The sequence below is a fragment of the Nelumbo lutea genome, chromosome 2 (genome assembly GCF_056320005.1).
Source record: "Nelumbo lutea isolate HS-2025 chromosome 2, American lotus-T2T, whole genome shotgun sequence".
NCBI classification, from domain to species: Eukaryota; Viridiplantae; Streptophyta; class Magnoliopsida; order Proteales; family Nelumbonaceae; genus Nelumbo; species Nelumbo lutea.
In genome coordinates this window covers 63,750,862-63,769,322 of record NC_142685.1, presented here as the reverse complement: position 1 = coordinate 63,769,322, position 18,461 = coordinate 63,750,862, and the positions used below count along the sequence as shown (strand labels likewise).

At 38.1% G+C, this 18,461-nt stretch overlaps 1 protein-coding gene across 6 annotated transcripts in view; it reads right to left on the bottom strand.

Annotated features, from left to right (window-relative positions):
* Positions 1–4,587: 4,587 nt before the first annotated feature.
* Positions 4,588–18,461, bottom strand: part of LOC148871176 (Sodium Bile acid symporter family) — a 43,799-nt gene continuing 29,925 nt past the window's right edge. For 3 of the 6 annotated variants that reach the window (XM_088971525.1, XM_088971523.1, XM_088971522.1), the window contains 6 exons: positions 17,844–17,865; positions 7,701–7,768; positions 6,328–6,413; positions 5,459–5,588; positions 4,876–4,977; positions 4,588–4,794 (listed from right to left, as the gene is read on the bottom strand). In XM_088971525.1, coding sequence (XP_088827651.1) covers positions 4,720–4,794; positions 4,876–4,977; positions 5,459–5,588; positions 6,328–6,413; positions 7,701–7,768; positions 17,844–17,865 — 483 coding nt within the window. In that variant the 3' untranslated portion in view covers positions 4,588–4,719. Of the gene's footprint in view, positions 4,795–4,875; positions 4,993–5,458; positions 5,589–6,327; positions 6,414–7,700; positions 7,769–17,843; positions 17,866–18,461 lie in introns of all 6 variants that reach the window. The other 3 variants (XM_088971526.1, XM_088971524.1, XR_016107577.1) reach the window with 2 other exon arrangements.

The window sequence follows — 18,461 nt, the reverse complement described above, 5'->3', positions numbered from 1 at the left end:
TTAACACATGAGAGTAGGGGCATTTTTGTCATTCCACTCAAAATAATAAACTCCCAGCCATGATGTTCATTCATCGATTCTTCGACCTCATCTCCACCGCTGCATAACTTAGGGAGGTGAACGCTGGTCAATGACCAGAAACACATCTCCGACAACTTTTTTTTCGGCCAAAATCATTTACATAGGTATGGTTGTCTTTCTTCTTGCGATTTCTTTGTTGTAGACATGTGGATGCTCTATCTTTTAGTCCTCTGATCTGTACTTCTCCCAACCCTTCTTCTAAGAGAGAGAGATATTAGTAGCTAGCTTAAGACACGAGTAGATAACAGTGGGTCTGTATTTCTCCCAACCTGTTTTGGTTGGAGCTAGATCTTAAATCCTAAAACATAATTATTCTCCCAGAATGAGAGAATCTAACACGTTACAAGCAAGGTGAGATAATGGATATACAACATTCCACACTCTCAAGTCTTTTCTCAAACAAACAATCCAACAATGGCTTCCACCCAAGTTGCTTCCAACCCTTGCGCAAGTTCAACCTCCCAAACCCTATAAAATCTCCTCTAATTTGTCTACCAACTTCCTCTCTAAACCAACATGTACAAGTAGCAGAAGCAAACCCATTACTAAGGAGACAAGATAGAAGCAATTTCTCTAACAAAGTGATTAAGGAAGTTCAAGTGGTGTCGTGTTTTATTGGTGAATGGGGATATATTGCTATAACATTGAAAGATGGGACCAAGGTGGACCACAGAAGTGTACCCAAGTTTAAGGAAATTGTCAATTATTGCCTTTCCATCGCTGATTAATCCGTGGTTTCAGAGGTAAAGGAAGCTCGGCTGAAAGGTTTCTGATGGCCTTGTTTGTTTAATTTGTTTTGCGGATTCAACCAAAAGTCCTTTAAATGAGGTATATAATAGTTTTTTTTTTCGGAAAATTTAACAGAAATTTTGTAGATGGTAATTAGAAGGAAATTTGTTTACAATATTGATTTATACGACTTTTGTTGCTTGGTAGTTGGGAGAATAGTCTTGCATGCATTGGTTTTATGTGAGTTTGTTAGAAATCTACAATTAATTATCTATTGAGAGTAGAGAATGGAAATGGTAGCATACAATGGGGCTCAAAAGCATCTTGCTCCTTTAATTCTTTCTATTTCGATAATAGCCAAGTCCTCCGTGGTCGTCTTTTGGCATATTTCATGAAATAAATCAATTTGCTTATTTTTCTAGGAAACCAAATGAAGATATCTACAACTAGATACCTATACCAATGGATTCCATTTGACACAAATATTGGCTACAACTCCTTCCCACAGCAATACTTTGATTAGTTTTCTTACACTATGAGGCCTAATTGCTGAATCGGTGGAATTTATCCCTCATTTTGCACCAAGTTTTCCTTTTTTGGTAGAAAACTTCATTACCTAGAAAGGTAGAATGGAAAAGGAAAACAAATAGAGCAAAACAAACCCACAAGAAACAGAGCATAACAAGAAACACTTGACAAAGATCAAAGACCAAGGACTAAGCACACTGCAACTAAAGACCAACACAACACGATCCCTAAACACCTAAACAAGACTATTACCAAAAAATAAAAAAACACCATTGTCGACTTTTCAACTTATTTTAATTGCTTACAACTTATTTCTATTGTTTTCTTACACAAATATTCTACTGTTTCCAAATTACAAAAACGCAACACCGTTCATTCACCAAAACTAATGGCATTTGTTGGGAGTGGCCGAATTATTTCCATTTTACTTATTTTATATTTGTAGTTGTTGTTCACTTCTATTGTTTACCTTAAACAGTGGAAAGATGAAAAATTTACAATAAGTACGGGCAAGAAATGGTTTCTTTATCCAAACATTGTTTCTGTTTCTATAGAATAAAAATATATTTTCAGTGAACAAATTGCCAAATGCCTTTGTTGTTCCTAAAGAGCAAGAAATAAAATTCCTATTCCAAAACAAAAATTTCCTTGAAAACAGGAACAGGTGGAAACATTGCCAAACAGGGCCTTCGCTTCTTGTTTCCTATGCCCCAGGATCTTGTAATAAAGTTGCACATAAGTGCATAAAATGGCAAAGCTAACTGTCAATTCAGGTTTAAGTTGCAATTGGGTGAGAGGTTGTTCTTTGGTTCTTCATGACTTATTTCAGAGGAGTGTTTGTTACTGATCTTTAATTGATGAATGAAATGCACTAAATGGCTGTTTCAAAGAAAAAAAAAAAACAAATTCTAATTGTAGTTTGATGGACTTAAAATTTGTTCAACGTCAACAACAATGGTGGATTTAGAAAGACAAAATATAAAAGAGGTGAGTTCGGGAAAAGCCTTCCTTTCTATCGTCTAATACTTCTGCAATTTTGAAACCAACAATTTTCACCGTTTCAGGTCTTCTTCAATATATCACAAACAGTTGAGTTGCAAAGACCAAAGGTATTAAATCCATGAATTGGTGGTACCCAAGGTCTTTACAGTTATTCCTTTCTTCTGTTTAAAATTGGTAGACATTTTTCTTGTAGGTTATAAGAGTCACTTGTCAGCTCTGTTTTCTAATTGTAATGGATAATAGAAGAAAATGAGAATCTGTGTTTGATTAAAGGGTTCAACTATGATACCAGAAAGATATGATATAAAAAAAAAATAAAAAAGCTTAGGGCCAATCGGCTGGTATCACAAAAGATGTGTTCAATTAAGTGGTATTAATCAAAATTCAGGGGTCTGCTTTGATACGTCAAAGCTTTTCCAGCACCATGTGTAGGAGTCCGCTCGGAAATTTGCTTGATTAAAATTGGGGTTTTTACTGATCAGTCCACTCTTAGAATTTCTAGCTCCACCGTACAGGTAGGGTAGGAGCCCGCTCGGAATTGATGCCAATTCATGGGCGGGTATGAATGTTATAGCTGGAGCTGTTGTAGGTCTGCAGTTAAAATCAGAATTCTGAGGTGGGGTGCAGTCTAAAAATCCCCCAAAAAAATTTTAAATGATAAATGGGTCCCACCACCCTAATAATTGATAATTTTTATTGAGGTAAACGTGGGTTTGGGTTTGAATTGAACACTTCCTCTTTGAGAGAATGAAAATAGCTACACTCAACAGATGTTTTTTCTTAGAAAGTGGGTAGACTGTGGACACATGTCTACACTAAAGGGTTTATGTTTGAGAATGGAACTACCCACTTCTTGGATCCTATTTCTTGAAAAAATAGGGTGCCATGTGTTTGAAGGAAGAGATCTCTAATTTGAAGGCTTAGAAAGCAATAGAGGAGTGCTGTGGACAACTGCATTTTAGAATATAGTATGGACTAGGGTTTTTTGTTTTTTGTTTTTTTGCTTCAGCTTAGTTTGGAAGGACCAAAGGAGTACAAATATAAATATGTACAGTGCAAATATATACAAAATAATACAAAATACAAGGTTTTGCACTCTACAAATTTGTATTTGTACTCCTTCCAAACTGAGCCTTCACAGAAAATTTAATTTAAGGCTCCATTTGGGAAGAGTGTAAACACACATATGTTCAATGCAAACACAAATGTTGTCAATTTCTTGAACCTTGCATATTTATATTTGCACCGAACATGTTTGTATTTGTACTCTTCCTAAAAGGAGCCTGAGGCTTCATTCGGGAGGAGTGCAAATACAAATATGTTCAGTGCAAAACCTTGTATGTGGTCCATATTTGTATTTCTAAATCTTGAATTTGCACTCTTCCCAAATGAAGCCTAAAGCTCAGTTTGGAAGGAGTACAAATACAAATATGTAGAGTGCAAATACTTATAAAATAGTACAAAATACAAGGTTTTGCACTCTACATATTTGTATTTGTACTCTTTCCAAATTGAGCCTTTGGAAGGAGTACCAATACAAATATGTACAGTACAAAATACAGGGTTTTGCACTCTACATATTTGTATTTGTACTCCTTCCAAAGTGAGCCTAAAGAACTAGCAACGAGGAAATACAGCCAGGAGGGTAATCAACCCACACAAGGGATCCACCAACACAGGATGTAAAAACTACAATGCACATGAGCTAACTCATTCTACAGCCTACGAATATGAGAAAAGGAAATAGTTGAGTTGAAGTCGAGCCCAAAATTGATAAAAGTACTTGGTGTTCGTGAACTGAACCCAGGCCAAATTATTAGTTCCTACAGCCTTGGTCCATTGGTGGGGATTGGGGAAGTTTGATTATGCTTTTGGAATGTGATTCAGGCAGTAAATTACGCTTTATGTCATTGTTTTTCCTAAAGGAAAGCAATAACTATGGTTAAATTTTAACTCGAATATGAATTATATGTTTCTGTTGTAGCATAAGGAGTCATAAAATCAAATCAAAATTTGATATTCACCGTAATTATTTTTTTTTCAGCCGATAATTAAGGCTATGTTTGGTTTGAAGGAAAAGGAAAAGGAAGGAAAAGACAGGGAAACCAATACAAGGTTTGTAAAGGTTTTCCTACCTTTCCCTTACTTTCCCTACATTTTCCTTCAAACCAAACATAGCCTAAAGGAACAGAATTCTTAGAAAACAAAGCTAAAAGTAGCAATTAAGTGCACAACTACAAAACAATCTTGAAAAGCAAACAAAAATATTGCTTTGGTGTGTTAGGAACAGGACCTACAATTGGAATCGGAACAATTTTCAAACAAAAATATTGCAAATGCACATTATTCTGAAGTAATGTTTCACCTGTTTTTCCATGTTTATGCTTCCTTGTCCATGTTGGAAGAACGATCCTTATGGAGCCAGAAATTTACTAAAAAAGAATCGATAATGATCTACACCAAAAATTTTATCTAGGTAAAAATGTTTGTGCATTATAAGTCTAAATCAAGGGATAAAAGCAATCAATGAATTACCTGGTTGATATGTGCTGCAACACAAGGAAGAACCAGCAAACCTGATTCACCAAGTGCACCACCAAGCTGCTCCACAACTGTTACCAATACAGGGAGGGTTTTCTAGGGATAGAAAAGCTAGAAAGTCAAACCACATTTACTACTTGGTCATGTACAGATGGAATACATATTGCATGAACAGAGAGAATTGAACCAATTGATCCCCCAAAAGAGATCTATAATTTATACAACTCCAAACAGTATATACATCTTAATGAAACTTTTACTACATTAATCATATTGTTCAAATGAAACGACAGCCAAGGTGCTTGGACAGTTATCCAGGTGGGCTAACTTCTAAGGAGATCCCCTATGTGAGACCTAGAATAACTAGTCCCAACCTCCCATTTCATAAAATCACTGTCTAGAGATTATGACATAGTTTGAAAATGAATATGGCCCTAGCTAAGGTTGGATAGCAAAACAGGATTCATGTAGCCAACCACATATGATAAGGCTTTGTCAAGTTTAGTACTGAGCTATGAATATAACCAAGAGAACTACATTTTTGAGGGAAGTCTTTAATTTAATTGAAGATACTAACCTGGCTTGCAACAAGTACAAGAGCACGGGCATTCTCTTTCTTTGAAAAGACTGATTTTCCACCACCAGAGATAGCTGAGATACCATGTATTGCAAGGCTGTTAAAAGCTAAAAGGATGAGATGCAAGAGTCTGCAATAGGTGAAAGGGATCACTATTGTCAGTGAGAATTTTATTAAAGCTGAATCGCTCAGAATGTGCAACATGAATGGTAAAAGAAATTTAAATAATTTGTGCTGTTGACCACCATGGAAGCTTTGGGAAAAAAATTGGCTGTCTAAATTTGACAATCTGGGCTGTCAACATGGCCCTCCCTGTATGACATGTCAGTTCACATAGACTTGGCATGACAGTATTGGTGCTGGATGCATGGCTTGGTGAACTAGTGTATCACACAAGGAGAGACCAGTTGGCAGCCTAAGCTGTCAAACACAGACAACAATGTTTTCTTGAAGTTTTGGTGATGTTTCGTCCTTGCACCATTAATGTAGCACATCTATGCATCATTCTGGACTATTTTTGATGGACAACATCCCAAAACTATACAATGTATCACATAACTGAAACTAGAAACACATAGAGCTAAAATTTGGGCAAACATTTAAGACAAATACTAGTTGACAGAGGACAAAAAGTCCATCAGCAGTTATGATCCACCAAAGTAGTAATGATTTGTAAATTTGTAAACAATATATGATCCCTCATAAAACAGTATCGTAGCCTGAGACATGTATTAAGTATTTTTTAATTGTTGGGGACCATATGTACTGTACATTAAACTGGAGCCAAGCTATTTTTTTATTTGCAGTAATTTCTATTAATATCCAAAAATATCTGGAAATAACATACAAAAAGAAGAATGAGAACATACATTCCCATCCCGATAGCTACAAGGAATACTGCAGGCTTAACCATTAGCAGAAATGGACTTGATATGCTCACCTGTACCCACGGCACCTGGAATAGCATACATAATAGTTAAACTCTAGATTATCTTAAGTAAAAATATGCTCAGACTTGGCACTACCTAGCCAATGAAGGTGCCCAATAAAAAATTAGTAAGTAAATTAATGATAAACTGGACAAGGGAAGGCCAAATCCAAGAGCCCCTAGAAGGCAAAAATCTTATTCAAAAAGCCAATCTACAAAATTAAAGCTTCACATTTGAATTGAATGGAACATGCAGAACTTGATCACACATTATCTGGTTCCATATTTGCACCAATGCTGAAAAGCAGGATACAATCAAATTGTTCGACCAATTGATCATAACTGGACTATAGTAGTTATAATGAATCAAATTACACCCTAAAAGAGACAGATATTTTCAATTGTTCAATTGAGAAAAACATTTCAACTGTCTAGTTCAACCACTCTAAAGATATTATAATTACTATTGTTATTATTTAGTACTACTACTACTACTAATAATAATAATAATAACAATAATATTGTTATTGTTATTGTGATTGTTATTATTATTATTATTATTATTATTATTATTATTATTATTATTATTTTTACTTCTTTCAGCAATTACACCATCTTAACTCAGGATTTGACTGCTGGTTGCACTGAATGCCAGCCTTCTTTTTGGTCTAGCATCTGGTTTGATCTTTGAAACATTGATTTGCACAAACAAAAATATGTAATTATAAGGAAAGGGTATTCAAATACCACTATTTGGTGTCAACAAAGAGGTGAAATCATACAAATCTCAAGCAAAAATTTCTACACAAAAAATCCTTGTTTAATGTATTATTTAACTTTGTATTATGTATACATTGTACATGAAACTGATAAAAAGTACTACTTTTAGTCAATAGAATTAGATGATTATTTTCATAATGAGAAGCTTTCAATAGTTTAGGTAGAGAGAGTATGAATATGAAGATAAGAAATATCTTTAACCTCCAGAAGTAAAGCATCAATACTTGCTTCAACCATTTCTATATGCAAGAATTTAGTATATCAGTGTCTTTATTTACTCAAAATAAACATATATTAAGCCTACTAATTGATAGGAAACAACTCATCTCAAAACCAGAAGGTCTACATATTAGCTAGACACCCAAACTACAGTGCATTCAAATATTGTACAAAACGCAGCATCTATGATTTTGTACCATTTTTACATTGAATGCATAAACCAAATAGTGTTACAATATTTGTGCAACATTGAAACATTTTGATATCATCAAATGGCTTGACAAGGAATGAAAAGGGTTGTGGTTCAAGTCTTACAAGACTGAGGAGAATTGCATTACTCATTGAAAAAAGTTTACGATTCTGATCAACATACTCTCCCACACCTACAACGCAGGCAATATCAGGTTTATAGCATGTATTTTGAATAGTCATTTGAATGGACATTGAAATGTGTGTGTGGGTGCCAGGTGTCCAATTTTATATGCAATCCTGCAATTCAAATATACAAGTTCTTCATTATCATCTTAGTGAGGGCATATCTATCATCTAAAAGACTTGCTTAAGCTATTATATGCAAACTTCTGGAGCAATGCATGAGCACAACATATTTGTTTTTTCTCTCCAAATGGTGTTGAAGGTCAGTGACAAGAATGGAGGAAAAAAATATGATAGGCTTCAGACTCACAACTAAAATATATATAAATGATAAAAAATATAATAATTGATAATAAAATTTAATAGTTACAATGAAATAAGACATAACAAGGATAGGGTACTTGGGAGACATGCTCAACCCAAGGGATAGCAGCTCCCTCAATTCATCAATTCAGGGACCTGTTAGCATAATGAGAGGAATCACTTCTCTAGTGGAGGGTCATTACTTCCACCAACAAGATTAAATTAATCCCTTAAGCTTCCCCTCCTTGTCACCCATGATGGGTTTATATATAGCTTTGCAACTTCTAAGAGAAGATACCTTGAACATCATGAGAGACACATCTACTTTGATTTCCCAGTGGGAGTCTTCACTCTTCTCTCTTGGACCTCTACTCTAAGAAAAAGGGCTCCCTATGGCCAAAGTGAGAATAATTGAGACATTGATTGCAGAAGTGTTGTGGTATTTACAGTCCTATAAGGTTAAACAGCATGGCTTGACATATTCCAACAATCTTAAGGCTTTGAGTATATAGGTCAAGTACATGACAGTTACTCTCCTTATTTGTCTTTTGAAGAGATGTCTTCTGGTTCTGGTTAAAAGGAAGAGGAAGTCAAATTGGAAATGATGCAGTGTTTTGACCTGGCCTCCTGGAGAGGAGTTTATTAAAAGGATCTTTCATTGAATGAAACGTAGGATTCTTCTTCATGGATGAAGATGGGCAAAATCATTCTGAATTGGACCTAGAATTAGTAGGCATTGGTGTGTACAATAGGGCTACTATCCTAGAAAGTGGCAAAGACAATAATGTGTTCACTGAAAGAGAGCAGGAAATTATGGCATTTATTGAAAAACATGAAGGTCAGCGGGGGAAGCTTGGAAAGAGGGGAGGGAAGGTCAGTTCCTGTGAGCAAAAAGATGGAAGAAAGTGTTGAAGGTGGAAGCAAAGCCTTTCATCTTGGAAGAAATCTAGACTAGAAATGGACTCTCTCTAAAGATTGTAGAATCGAGGAAAGCTTCTTTGCTTCTCGAAGGAAGGGCAGTACCATGGCACCAAGGAGTTCTCGATGGAGCTAAAATAACAGAAAAATCAAGGGAGTGGAGGTGCTGTCTATTGGAACAGAACAGGAAGTACGTGGCTGAAAGAAAAGAGAACAAGTACAGGAGGTTTTTGGGAGTGCAGGAACACTTTGGTGAGGGGCTGAAGCAGTTTACCTGTTTCCCTGAAGGAAGGGAGGCCTCAGGACGGGATCAGTTAGCAGAAGCAATTCAGGAGTTTATGGTGGTAACTAATGACAGAGAAAGTGCCCTGAAAGATGATTAAAAAATTAAGGAGCAATCTGAAGGGCAGTCAGGGAAAGTTTTCAGGGAGATCCCAGGAGAGGAGATAGGGACGGAAAGTAAATTGCAGATTGATGCTGGACTAGGTTTGGTGAAATTGTGGGTGAACAAACCTAAAGAGGATTGGCAGATTAAACTTGTCCTCTCGGTAAACAAGAAAGTAAAAGATTGGGAGAGACTAGGTGAAGTCCTACAGATTTTGAAGACCGCAGAGGTGTTGCAGATTTCTCCCTTTGACGACCACAAGGCTGTAGTGTATTTTCAGGGGATTCCTCTGGATTTTGCTACTGTTTCGGCTGTAACAGAGCAAGGTGTGGTGGTGTTGGAGAAATGGAAGCCTTTATGCAATGTACAGTTGTCTGGTCCGACTTTACGTGGAAGCCAAGACTGGTCTCTTACTCCACTAGCCCAGATAAACCTAATCCGAGATATAATCGCACGAGGTTAGAAGAGGAGGATTCTGCTTCAGACCGGGTAAGTGTAGATGATGAGTCTCTGAAAGAGGAGTTGTATGTTGAAGAGTCCAGCTATGTAGTATACAGAGTAAATGTCGTTCAAGGTTTAGGGAGGAAAATGACCCAGGATTAAAGTTACTGTTCGAAGAAGAGGCTTGTACACTTCCAGGAGAGTTGGTTTGGCCTAGAAAGGAGTTGGAAAGAAAGAAAACAGGCTCGGGTGAGGAGAAAACTGAAACAGGGAGAAAAGGGGATCCAATCCTTTGTAAAGACCAGGGAATGGGTGTTTGTACGGTGTGTGCTGGCAATCTGGTTCCTCCAAGCAGAGCTATAAACTGCCCGCTTCCTACTGCAATCAATCCAGATCTTGATTTTGAGGCTCCAATTCCCAGCGAAAGTCAAACAAAAGGGGTTCAGGCTATTCCAGCAACTCATATTGCGTCTTCTTCCTCCCAAGGTTTGGATTGTTTTCAGGTTCAGTTTTTGGTTACTAACTCTGTTTCCCCAAGTCCTGTGTGTGTCTAGCCTACAGGTGATTCCAGCCCAGCTTTAAAGCCTGCCAATTCATTTGATTCGGGACAAGTGACAGAGGTAGTGTGGGAGATAAATTCAAAGGCAGAGGTAGTGTGGGAGTTGATCTTGGAACTATTTAGAATCAGAATGGAAGAGGAGCTGAATGTGAAAGAGGGTAGGGTTGAGGAGGAGATTATTCAATTTCCCAATACAGTGGAGAAAAGTGGATACAGTGGAAAATCAAAAGGACAACGGAAAAAGAAGAAGGGGTCAGGTAAGAAACTAGAAGGAACTGAGAAGGTGGAAGAGTCTAGTAAGAAGGTAGGAGAGCTTTCTAAGAAGAGGAAGAAAAGGCTGAGTGAGGTGGAGAGGTTGAAGAGTGGGGTGGTTTATGATAAAGCGAGTGGGGGTAGGAAGGATAGAAAAAAGGAGTAAAGAGGGTGGTTTGATTGGGGTTACCTGAATTGTTTGTCCATGAAGTTAATAAGCTGGAATGTAAGAGGTTTGGGGAGTTCAAAGAAAAGGCAAGTGATCAAAGACTTCTTGAGAAGAGAAAAGCTAGACGTGGTCTTAATACAAGAATCAAAATTGTCTGAGGTGGACGAGAAATGGGTGGGGAGCATTTGGTCAACAAGAAATTTGAGTTGGGCCTTTGTACAACCGTGGGGAGCTTCAGGGGGAATTATTACTTTATGGAGAAATGAAGACTGGGAGTGTGAAGAAGAATTAATTGGGAACTTCTTGGTGTCAATAAAATTGAAGAGAAAGGAAGATGGATGGGCTTGGGTGCTAACTAATGTCTATGGTCCCACCTCTTACAGGGAAAGGGAAGGTTTCTGGAAAGAACTAGCAGCTGTTAGGGGTTTGTGGGATGGCCCTTGGTGTTTGGGTGGGGATTTCAACGTAATAAGATTCTTAAACGAGTCCAATAACCCCAGTCGTAGGATTACATCTAGCATGAGGAAGTTTAATCTTTTTGTTGAGAATTTTGCATTGCAGGACCTCCCTCTTCAGCAAGCAAATTTTACTTGGTCAAACTTCCAAGAAAACCCTACTTCTTGTCATTTGGATAGGTTCCTCTTTACAGTGGATTGGGAAGCTGAATAAGGGATTTTAGGTGTTACAGCATTGTCGAGACCTATTTCAAATCATTGCCCAATCAGGTTGTCTCAAGAAAGACTAGATGGAGGCCCGTGCCCTTTTAGGTTTGAAAACATGTGGTTACTTCATCCAAAGTTTCTAGCTAAGGTAAAAGAATGATGGGAAGTGGACCAAGTGGAATTCCGATGGAAGGGCTATAGGTTTTACAAGAAACTACAACTCCTAAAAGCTAGACTCAAGATTTGGAATAAAGAGGTTTTTGGTAGATTAGAGCAAAGGAAAGTGGAAATCAATCAGAGAGTGCAGGAGCTAGATGGACTAGAAACTGAAACTGGGGGAAGAGGGTAGGGTGGAAAGATAGAATTTGAAACAGAAACTGGAAGATCTTAGGAAGGAGGCGATAAGTTGGAGGAAAAAATCCAGGTGCAAATGGCTAAAGGAAGGGGACATCAATACAAGGTTTTTTCATTCATTGGCAAATGGGAGGAGAAAGAAGAATTCTGTTTCAAAGTTGGAGTGAGATGGGCAATTGGTGACAAGGGAAGATGATATAGCTCAAGCTTTGGTTAATCACTTCAAATTAGTGTATCACAACCCAAGGTGACCTAGTGAGAGCTTAGAGGACTTGGAGTGGAGGGTGGAAGATAGTGTCTTATTGGGATCTTGGAAAGAAGATTTGAGGCACAAGAAGTGAGAAATGCAATCTTCTCCATGGATCGAGCTAAAGCTCCTGGGCCTGATGGTTTTTCAATGGCCTTCTATCAAGATTGTTGGGAGATAATTAGAGAGGATTTGTTGGAGGTTTTTGAAGAGTTCTATGAGAGAGGCAAATTTAACTCGGGAGCAAATGCAACTTTTATTGCCTTGGTTCCTAAGAAGAATGACACTCTCCAACCAAAGGATTTCAAACCTATAAGCCTGGTGGGAAGCATGTATAAGATCATCTCTAAGGTCTTAGCGCTAAGATTAAAAAAGATCCTCCCGTCTCTAATCTCACCGTATCAAGGGACCTTTGTAGAAGGAAGACAAATTGTAGATCAAATACTTATTGCCAATGAATGTGTTGAGGTGAAGAGGAGGAGAAAGGAAAAGGGGTTGGTTTGAAAATTGGATCTTGAAAAGGCATATGACATGGTGGACTGGGATTTTTTACTAGAGGTTCTCAAGCGGAGAGGGTTTGGGGAGAGATGGTGCAGATGGGTAAAGGGATGCATTTCTTCATGTCACTTCTCAATATTGGTGAATGGTGTAGCTAGAGGTTTCTTTCCTACAAAGAAGGGTATTAGGCAAGGAGATCCATTGTCCCCATTCCTCTTTACCCTAGTAGCTGATGTGTTGAGTGCCATGACTTCGAGGGCCGATGCTAACAATTTGATAAGAGGTTGGAGGATTGGTAGGGAGGAGGTGGTGGTCACACACTTACAATTTGCAGATGACGTCATCTTGTTTTGTGACGGGGAGGAAGGGAATTACGGAACTTAAAGAGTCTAGTGCTTCACTTTGAAAGGAAGTCCAATCTTAAAGTGAATTGGGGAAAAAGTTGTGTGGCAAGGCTCAATCTAGGCAGAGCGAAGGTGGATTCCCTAGCTAGGATTGTGGGGTGGGAAGTGGGGGACTGGCCTTTACAATATTTGGGGCTACCACTAGGAGGGAACCCAATGGTTGAGAGTTTTTGGTACCCTGTAATTAAAAGATTCTCCAAGAGGTTAGCAAATTGAAAGAGGAATTACATCTCGTTAGGGGATAGGATAACCTTAATCAAGTCAACCTTAGCCAACCTACCAGTTTATTTCCTGTCTACCTTTAGAGTACCAATGAAAGTAGCTAACCAGTTAGAGAAGATAATGAGGGATTTCTTGTGGGAACCAGAGGATACTAAGAAGGATCACTTAGTGAAGTGGGAGGTGATTTCTAGGAGTAGGGATGATGGAGGTCTTGGGTTAGGAAATATAAGATTAAAAAACATGGCTTTGCTGGGGAAATGGATTTGGAGACTACCGATGGAACAGGACAGACTTTGGTCTAGAGTGATTGTTAGTATTCATGGATTGGCAGATAACGGCTGGGATATAGGACTCAACCCTGGGGATTCTCAGTGTTCTCCTTGGAAAGCTATTCAAGGTATTTTGCCTCTTATGCTTCCTTATTTCAAATATGATGTCTGCGCTGAAAATAAAGTCTTGTTTTGGGAAGATGTTTGGGTTGGTGAAAACTCCCTTAGAGATAGATTTCCTTCTATTTACTCCTTGTCTGAAAACAAAGGAAAAGTGATCTCTTCAGTGTTTGTTGATAACTCCTGGGATTTGGGCTTGAAAAAAGGTCTAAGGGATTTTGAAATGGGGATGGTTGATGATTTGATCACTCAGTTAGGGGAAGTCTTTCTTGATCAGTCCTGTAGAGATAGCAGAATTTGGAAACCTTCCCCTTCTGGTTTTTTCAATTGCTCTTCGTTCTATTAAATTTTGCTTCAGACCTCTAACCTTGTAGGGAACTTTCCTTCAAAGGAGGTGTGGGGTAGCCCTGTACCCCCTAAAATTCAGGCCTTTTGTTGGGAAGTGGTACTCCAAAAAATCAACACCTTGGATTTATTGCAGAAAAAGAGGCCAAATATGTGCCTCTCCCCCCATGTTTGTTGCCTCTATTTGGGTTCTGGTGAGACAATTTCACATTTACTAATCTCATGTCCCTTTGTGTTCTTTATTTGGTCTTGGTTCTCTCATCTCTTTGGCTACAGGTGGACTCCCTCCTCAAGAGTGGTGAACCTCTTTGATCCAACTTTTTACAGGCAACCAACGATTCGCAGAAGGATTATGTGGAGAGCCACTAGAGCAGTATTGTGGTCAGTGCGGGGGGAAAGAAACAATAGGATCTTTAAAGGCAGATGTAGATCCAAGGAAGAGGTTGTGGAATAACTACTAAGGTTATCCATTGGTTGAAATTCTGTGATCTTTTTAAGGATTTCTCAGTTGAAAACATTTATAGAAGTTGGGGTATTGGGGCATCTACTACTACTTCCAAAGTTATGATACAGGAAGTTTGGTCCCCACCGGCACAACAAAGGGTGAAACTGAACTTTGATGGAAGCTCTATAGGTAATCTAGGCCCATCTGGTATAGGAGGTGTTTTCAGAGATAATGAAGGCAAGATAATGGCTTTGTTTTCAGGTCCAATAGGAGTTGGAGATTCCTTAAGAGCGGAAATCTTGGCACTACATCAAGGTGTAAAACTGGCCAAACAGTTGGGGCTACAACAGATTGAGATACAGGGAGACTCCAAGTTGGTAATTGGGTGGATGCAATCAGGGCAGCTGGGAATTTGGCAATATCAACAGCTGATAAGGAAAATTCTTAGCATAACAAGGGAGGTGGGTGTTTGGTTCAAGTGAGTAAGGAGATCAGCAAATGGTTTTGCTGACGCCCTAGCAAAACAAGGGACTGCAAGGGAGTCTTTTTTGGGCAGTGCTGTAATGTTTGATGTTTATTGGATCAACCTTTTCTAATAAGGGTTGAATTCTGTATTTCAGGTTAATTTATCTCTAATGAAAGTTATCGTTTCTGATCAAAAAAAAAAGAAAAAAGAGAGCAGGAAGTTGTTGATGGGTTTCATCTTGCAAAATCAAAGGGAGGCTTGGGGTTGTAGAGCTCAGGGAAGGGGGCAATATCATAGGGAAGTCTAGACTTGATGTTCCTATTGGGAGTAGGGTGTTTGTGGGTTTCTGTAAATGGTAATCTTAGGTTTTTATTTTCTCAAGGGATTGTGAAGTTCGGGTGCTTTCATTGCATGTCTATTTATAGCAGGGTGTTATCTCTTGGTTTTTTCACAATTAGCCATTTAACCCCCTACTTCCTAGATATCAGTTTCCTTTTCTTCTTTTTTGCGTTTATTTCTTGCATTTCTTTCCTTTTTTCTAAGTAGTCCTAGGAAACCAAAGGCCATCTGTAACAGCTTCAGCTCACAAAATCCAATCCCAAGACCAACAAGGGGACAAACCTACCAAAAACCAAACACCAATAGCAACTACCTCCATCAACCTGACAAACCAACATCAAACATTATCGGTTTCTTGACTCCTCTAATGTGCCTCCCCCTTCCTAATACCCCCTCTTAAAAATCTTAAATCAATACTTTCAAGAAGTTCATGGCCCATAATCCTCAAGATTTCACCAACCTGTTTTGGGTAGAACCAATCATAGATTGGCTGGTTAAAAGGGAAGAAACTTTCTTTTGGAGGTAGGATTACTCTCATCAAGAGTATCCTATTTAACTCACCTATTTACTATCCTTCCTTAAAATTCTGCCTCTGGCATCTGTGGTTGATTCTATAGAGAGGATGTAAAAAAATTTCCTTAGGAACACCAAAGTGAAAGAAAAGAAGTGTCATGTTGTGATGTGGGACTAAATTTGTAGACCTAAAGAGACGAGGGTTTGGGGATAAGAAGGGTGAGATTATTCAACAAAGCTTTGCTAGGGAAGTGGCTGTGGAGATTTGGCATGGAGAGAGAGGATCTCTTTGGAGGAACTACGAAGGTTAATGCTTATAAATATGGTGTGTTCAGATTTGATTCGGACTCTAGAGAAGTGACAGCTACATATGGCAATATTGTTAGGAAAGATATTACTAAGTTTCATAATGCTTTCTTAAATCTTACAAAATTCAAGGCTGATGATGGTAAAAAAAATAGGCTTTGGGAGGATAAATGGCTGCTTTTGGAAAATTGTGAAATCTGTCCAAGATTTTTAAGGTTGTCATAAAAATATTACAATTAGTCAATGTTTTGAGGTGAGGCAAGGTATCGTGGTGTGGTGTCCCAAATTTAGATGACCGCTTTTTGACGGAGAAGTGGAGGAATGTGCGCAGTTGTTGTCTAAGCTTCAAACAGTGGAGATCAGCCCAGACAGGCCTGATATGAGACGGTGGAAGGAATGCAGAAATGGTTGCTTTACTGTGGAATCATTTTATAAAGCCCTAGTTAGAAATCCGATTGATCAATCTCCTATTACAGGAATCTGGGGTAACCCAATCCCTCCAAGGGTTGAGGCCTTTGCATGGTTCTGGATAGTTTCCTACTCAAGATCATTTTTAAGCAGTGGAACTACGATGGCTAGCAGATGTTATTTATGTGGTTCTAATGCTGAAGATGTACTGCAACACTGTTTCGGTTGCCCTGTAGAAAGGTTGTTTGGGAATACTTCTTTTCAGCTTTTAAGAAAATCATTTCGAGTCCTGGCAACCCTAAAGAAATTTTTTCACATTAACCAGTGCTTCATGCTCACCAAAATGGAGCCCAAGCCCAACAAAAGAAAAAAGTGCTTCATGGCATTAAGAAGGTGATTTTTTTCTTTTTGGATATGTATTCCTTTTGCTGTGTCTTGGTATATTTGGAAAGAAAGAAACAGAAGAATCTTTGAAGACAAGTCCAAAAGCAAGGAGAAACATTGTTCAGAAATTGGGCCTTAGTTGATGATTATACGTTTTAGCCGAGTTTCCTAATGTTCAAAGAGGGTCCTTGGGTTCTGATTTTTGGTCTACTGGGAAAATTCAGGAGGGGGGTATTGACATGTTTTATCTCTAGCTTTTCTTGTTGGGTGACTTCTTCTTTTTTTCCTCATCACCCTATGCTTTCAGAGCCAGTCTGCATATGACCCCTTTCATCAGCCTGATAACAAATTCTTCTGTTTGAGTCCTCTCCCAGAAAAGAAGCCTGCCATTGCTTAGCTCCACCTATCACTTAATGAATTACTTTCTTCCACCCTGGTTCTGAGATTCCAATAAGTTTTACAACTGTGTCATCCATACTTGCCATGGAATCATCTTAATTCATCAAAACATAACAAGCCAGGTTAGGTGAGGTACACATGGATTTTGGCAAGGCCATAAAATGAGCCTAAACTGTGAAACTAAGCTAAGCACACCTTAAAACATTAATTTTAATTGGCATTCTCACTCCCTTTACTTCCATTGCCACTATGCCATGAAATCTTGTTACATCTTTAATGGGTACAACATGATTGGGCATTTGGGCCTAAAATTCCCCTCCAGAGATGCCACAATACTCAAAACATAGCACTCCGTGAATTTGATTAGGGTTGCATTTTCATTTCAGGTGCCTGATTTGGAGAATTTCAACTACATTAAGCCCAATACTTGGCCCAGGCCCCATTTAAGACTAAACATATGAAAAATCCAGGCCCACCCATGTTGCATCCCTAGATTTAATACAGGTGCCCACCTATGTTCCAAATATGAATATAGAGCCACTAAAACATGTTGTGGTAGTCAATAGATACATACAAGATAAGATAGCTTGACATGTTTCTTTTAGGGTTAATCCTATACAGAAACAAGAAGCAGGAAGTTGTCAAAAGGAAAATGGGTACTGGAACAACACTTACCACTGAAGAAATCTCGGAATACCTGCATTTTGAAAACAAGTATCAGTATCACAACCTAAGAATCATTAAAGAAAAGAAATAAAAAGATAAAAATGAAAATTCGCCAAACACTTGTGCAATATCAGGAAGTAAAATATAATCTTTTCTCTTTTCTCTTTTTTTCTTTGAGAGAGAGAGGGATAAGGTATTGCACTCATTGACTTAATCATGGTACAAGTATAACCCTGTACAGTGAGTTACTACACAAAAGATCAGGCAAGCTATACTAGCCTGCACTGCACCATAAAAACAAAGATGTAGGCTCAAAAAAAAACAATTATGGGGTGTATTACAAAATAAGCCCTATTGTTGCATTTGGCGCTTTTTCCCTTTAGGCTTTTTTTAAACTATATCTTGCTTCTAACCCATTAAATATGACTTCACTTCACCCTTAAAAAAAGCTCAAAAAAACAATTATGGGAATCTTTAAACTATATCTTGCTTCTTTTATCATTTCATAAAATATCATTCTATATTTTTGCATATTTCACAATGTTTCCACCATGTCTATAATTTTTACAATATTTCCATATGAGATTTTCGACATTTCTGACACGTTGCCGTTATTTCAATGACTGG